Source organism: Taudactylus pleione, unplaced genomic scaffold, assembly GCF_031769625.1.
Source record: "Taudactylus pleione unplaced genomic scaffold, aTauple2 ptg000061l, whole genome shotgun sequence".
Classification (NCBI taxonomy): domain Eukaryota; kingdom Metazoa; phylum Chordata; class Amphibia; order Anura; family Myobatrachidae; genus Taudactylus; species Taudactylus pleione.
Window position 1 is genome coordinate 9,556,776 of NW_028284463.1, and position 5,349 is coordinate 9,562,124.

The window sequence follows — 5,349 nt, forward strand, 5'->3', positions numbered from 1 at the left end:
CTCGTCCACAGCATGAACGCCCTTTCTTCAAACATCCCCCATATTCTATGTCCACATGGCCTTGCTAACCCACCACTAAGCCCCATTCCCTCCTGGTTCTGCCTATCACCTCCAGGGCTGCCAAGAGAAATTCTGGGCCTGGATACAGCAACATCCTGTGGGACCACATCATGTTGGGCATGGCTGCACCCGTTTGTGGGTCTGTCTAGCATGTGAGATGCACCCACTCACAGGGGCATGGCATAGCACCCAGCAGCTTGGAACTAAAGTATTCACTACTGTATTAGGATGGCAGGAGCTGCATTTTAAGCAGGATGTATTTAGATGCTATAATGCAACACACAAAAATGAAAGTGCTACAACTTTATTTTGTACATCTCTCAAGTAAATAACACATAAACAAAATCTATTTTCTGTCATAGAGATAGATGTATGAAGGACTTAATTTTGACATAACATCAGGTCATCTTAAACACACACATTCCGCAGCACACATCCTAACCCACTGCTCCATGCTCCTTTCTCACTATCTACCCCATCTGTGTCACCCCTGTCTGTCTGCCCCTCCCCTTAAGAATGTAAGCTCTCACGAGCAGGGCCCTCGTCCCTCACGTGCTTCTCCTATCTCTACTTATAGTATCATTTACTCCTAACTTCCCAATTGGCACCTAACATTTGGTTGCTGAGGCCCTGATGCTTGTGTTATGCAGCTAAGCTATGTGTATAAACCATGTCCTTGTCCTGCATTGTTTTGTATTACTATTAACTGTTTTTTTTCTTGTTTGCTCATTTATGTACTGTATAAGGCGCTGCGGAACCTTTGTGGCGCCATATAAATGTATAAAAAGATGCAGGATGCAGCCAGACTTTTAATGCAAGATTTTTAATACAATTAACGGTGGCTGTAGATGGCGTAGAATATATTTGATGTTGTATTTAAACTTTCATCTTTCCTTGTTTTTATGATTTTTTCTAACAATGATTTAATCCAGAATATTTTTAGCTGTGGTCTATTAATTTTATTTATATATATATATATATATATATATATATATTTTTTTTTTTTATATATATATATATATATATATATATATATATATACAGTCAGGTCCATAAATATTGGGACAGTGACTGAATTTTAATATTTTGGCCTCTATTCACCACCAGAATGGCTTTGAAATGAAACAAACAAGATGTGCTTTAATTGCAGACTTTCAGATGTAATTTGCGGGTAATTACATCCAAATCAGGTGAACGGTGTAGGAATTACAATGGTTTCTATATGTGCCTCCCACTTTTTAAGGGGCCAAAAGTAATGGGACTATCAACTCAAAAGCTATTTCATGGACAGGTGTGGGCTATTCCCTCGTTATTTCATTATCAATTAAGCAGGTAAAAGGTCTGGACTTGATTCTAGGTATGACATTTGCATTTGGAATCAGTTGCTGTCGACTCTCAATATGAGATCCAAAGAGTTGTCTCTATCAGTGAATCAAGCCATCATTAGGCTGAAAAATCAAAACAAAAGCATCAGAGAGATAGCAAAAACATTAGGTGTGGCCAAATCAACTGTTTGGAACATTCTTAAAAAGAAAGAACGCATCGGAGAGCTCAGCAACACCAAAAGACCCGGAAGACCATGGAAAACAACTGTGGTGGATGACAGAAGAATTATTTCCCTGGTGAAGAAAAACCCCTTCACAACAGTTGGCCAAATCAAGAACACTCTCCAGGAGGTAGGTGTATGTGTCAAAGTCAACAATCAAGAGAAGACTTCACAAGAGTGAATATATAGGGTTCACCACAAGATGTGAGCCACAAAAACAGAAAGACCAGATTAGAGTTTGCCAAACAACATCTAAAAAAGACATTACAATTCTGGAACAACATCCTATGGACAGATGAGACAAAGATCAACTTGTACCAGAGTGATGGGAAGAGAAGAGTATGGAGAAGGAAAGGAACTGCTCATGATCCAAAACATACCACCTCATCAGTGAAGCATGGTGGTGGTAGTGTCATGGCGTGGGCATGTATGACTGCCAATGGAACTGGTTCCCTTGTATTTATTGATGATGTGACTGCTGACAAAAGCAACAGAATGAATTCTGAAGTGTTTTGGGCAATATTATATGCTCATATTCAGTCAAATGCTTCAGAACTCATTGGACGGCGCTTCACAGTGCAGATGGACAATGACCTGAAGCATACTGCAAAAGCAACTAAAGGGTTTTTTAAGGCTAAAAAGTGGAATGTTATGCAATGGCCAAGTCAATCCCCTGACCTGAATCCGACTGAGCATGCATTTCACTTGATGAAGACAAAGCTGAAGGGAAAATGCCCCAAGAACAAGCAGGAACTGAAGACATTTGCAGTAGAGGCCTGGCAGAGCATCACCAGGGATGAAACCCAGCGTCTGGTGATGTCTATGTGTTCCAGACTTCAGGCTGTAATTGCCTACAAAGGATTTGCAACAAAGTATTAAAAAGTGAAAGTTAGATTTAGGATTGTTTAGTTTGTCCCATTACTTTTGGCCCCTTAAAAAGTGGGAGGCACATATAGAAACCGTTGTAATTCCTACACCGTTCACCTGATTTGGATGTAATTACCCTCAAATTAAATCTGAAAGTCTGCAGTTAAAGCTCATCTTGTTTGTTTCATTTCAAAGCCATTCTGGTGGTGAATAGAGGCCAAAATATTAAAATTCTGTCAATGTCCCAATATTTTTGGACCTGACTGTATATATATATATATAGTGAAGTTGTGTGTAGGGACAGTGCACAAATATAGTGGTTCCCTCAATGGGATGTGTATAGAGGTAATATAAATGTGATGAAATGAAAAATATATAATATAAGTCACTGATCCTTCATTAAAGGTGGCAGCAGTCTTCTTAGTGTTCCGTTTTGGCCAGCGGATTAGGTGATTTCTGAAAAAGGGGGTTAAAAAGACATGCACCTGATAGTGTAATAAATTCGGTAAGGTGATAATTGGTGCTCAAAAATGAATGTGCGTACCAAAGGAAAAAACTTTAAAGCTTATCTGGGTTCCAATGATATAGTTCATATATGGATGGGTAAATGGGATGTCATCTACTGGAACACCTTTGAAGAGGGCTCGTTCAAGCCGGGTAAAGAAAAGGTAATATAGCGTAGTATGTTTTTATACAGAAGTAGCAAGATAGGACTACAATTAACTGCGTACCATATATATCATAGTAAATCAAGCACGTAGTAAATACCACCAAGGTATCTCCCAGTATTCCTTTTCCTCAATATTCCTTGGAGGAGTAAAAACTGTGCACAAGTTCACATTCTCATCCCACTTCCGCCCTCAGTCCTGGATGCACATTCATTTTTGAGCACCAATTATCACCTTACCGAATTTACTACACTATCAGGCGCATGTTTTTTTAACCCCCTTTTTCATATATATATATATATATATATATATATAAAATTATATTTATTTATATATATATATGTGTGTGGGCCTGCAACTTATGGCTGAAAAATGAAGCTAAAATTCAACATTTTAAAAATATTACAAAAAATTGGGGTAAATAGTCATAAATGAATGCTTAGAAACAGAAAAAATGTGCACTCTTAGTAGCTACATTTTATTGTTTATATGCGAAACACATGTTACAACAGAATGAACATAGGAACTTATGATTGACACAAAAACAAAAAAATTATGTAATCCAAACTATAAGTAAAAGGAAGTTTGACATGTGACGTACATTACATACAAATGTGACTCACATTACATTTCAGTCCCCAGTTAAAGGGCCCTGATACAATCTACTCAAACTTATAGAATTCACGTGAATAAATCTATTTAGGTCTGCTTATCTTCCTGATTAACTGTGAAAATAAGATATTTCATCTGGCGATGATGGTCATTTCCAGTTGCAGCCAGCTTGCTCCATTGTGCTCACTAAGTATTCTCCATCTCTAATGTCCTTGATCTCACCTGGATAACTCTTTTCTTCATATTCAACATAGAACCAGTCACCAATGTTAACTACTATTTGAAGTCACTGCTACAGTCACACAATATACTACAATCTTTTAGCATCATCGATATACTAAAATGTTAGCAGTTATGTGAAGTGTATTTTCATGTATTGTGTCCTATATTTCATGGAATGAACCTTATGATTATTGTCTTGCAGATTGGTGCCAGAATCTCATGGAGAATGACACTTCTATTATAGAATTCCACATTTTGCCATTTTCCATGAATGCCGGTGATGAACCCCTCATTTTTTATGTTGTTTTCTTAATATTCCTACTTGGACTCCTGGTGAATTTAGCTATAACTGCAGTGATATGTTTGGATTCACGTTTACACACCTCCATGTACCTGTTTCTGTGTAACCTGTCCTTTGTAGATATGTGTTATACAACAGTAACTGTCCCCAAACTGCTGGACATGTTGCAATCTGGGAATAACACAGTAACTTTCACACAATGTTTAACTCAGATATATTTTTTCTTTATAGCTGCCAGCTCTGAGGATATACTTATATTTGTAATGGGGTATGACCGATACATTGCCATCTGTCATCCTTTACACTACCACCAGATACTGAGCAGGAAGATCTGTATCCTGCTTGTGACGATGATCTGGCTATGCGCATGTTTAAACTCAATGTCATGTGTACTATCCGTTCTAAAAATGTCCTTCTGCCATTCTGTCACCATTCATCAGTTCTTCTGTGATGCTAAAGCTCTGAGTGACATCTCCTGTTCTGGCTCAAACATGTTTTATATGGTTATGTATGTTGACATAGTGTTACTTGGCTTTTGTCCTTTCCTCATCAATGTGATGTCATACAAAAAAATTATCACTGTTATATTACATATAAAATCAAGGGAAGGAAAAAGAAAAGCCTTCTCCACCTGCTCATCCCACCTCACTGTCATGATCATCTACTATGCTAACTGTATACCTGTATACCTGATGCCACCATCACAGCAATACAATGCTCTAGAGCAGGTCATGACCATGCTGTATACTACAGTGATCCCCATGGTAAATCCGCTTGTATACAGTCTACGCAATCATGAAATCAGGAGAGCTCTTCAGCGATTAGTGGCATAGATGGTAACTCCTCATTTGTTCATAAATAGCCTCTTTCCTGTATCCATGTTCTGGTAAATGTCCTTGTTGATGGCTGGTCCATACAGAATATTAGTGGCCATTGGATGGGAAAGAATGCTATCTGAGCTGCAGAAATAATACAGTCCCTTACGGTCCTATCATGGTTTTGCATGGACATAAGCCTAGTTTCAGAGTTATTATGTACCAGCTGAACATGAAGAAAACATCACCCACCTGCCC

The 5,349-nt window shown here is 38.2% G+C and overlaps 1 protein-coding gene across 1 annotated transcript; it reads left to right on the plus strand.

The window, feature by feature from the left end:
- The first annotated feature begins 4,194 nt into the window (after positions 1–4,194).
- Positions 4,195–5,109, plus strand: LOC148535013 (olfactory receptor 7A5-like). Its single transcript, XM_088464906.1, has one exon. It carries the CDS (start codon positions 4,195–4,197, stop codon positions 5,107–5,109), a length of 915 nt encoding a protein of 304 aa, XP_088321032.1.
- Positions 5,110–5,349: the final 240 nt, after the last annotated feature.

What these genes read in the sequence shown, in the direction of transcription:
- LOC148535013 (XM_088464906.1), top strand. Translation starts at nt 4,195, where the DNA reads ATGGAGAATGACACTTCTATTATAGAATTCCACATTTTGCCATTTTCC.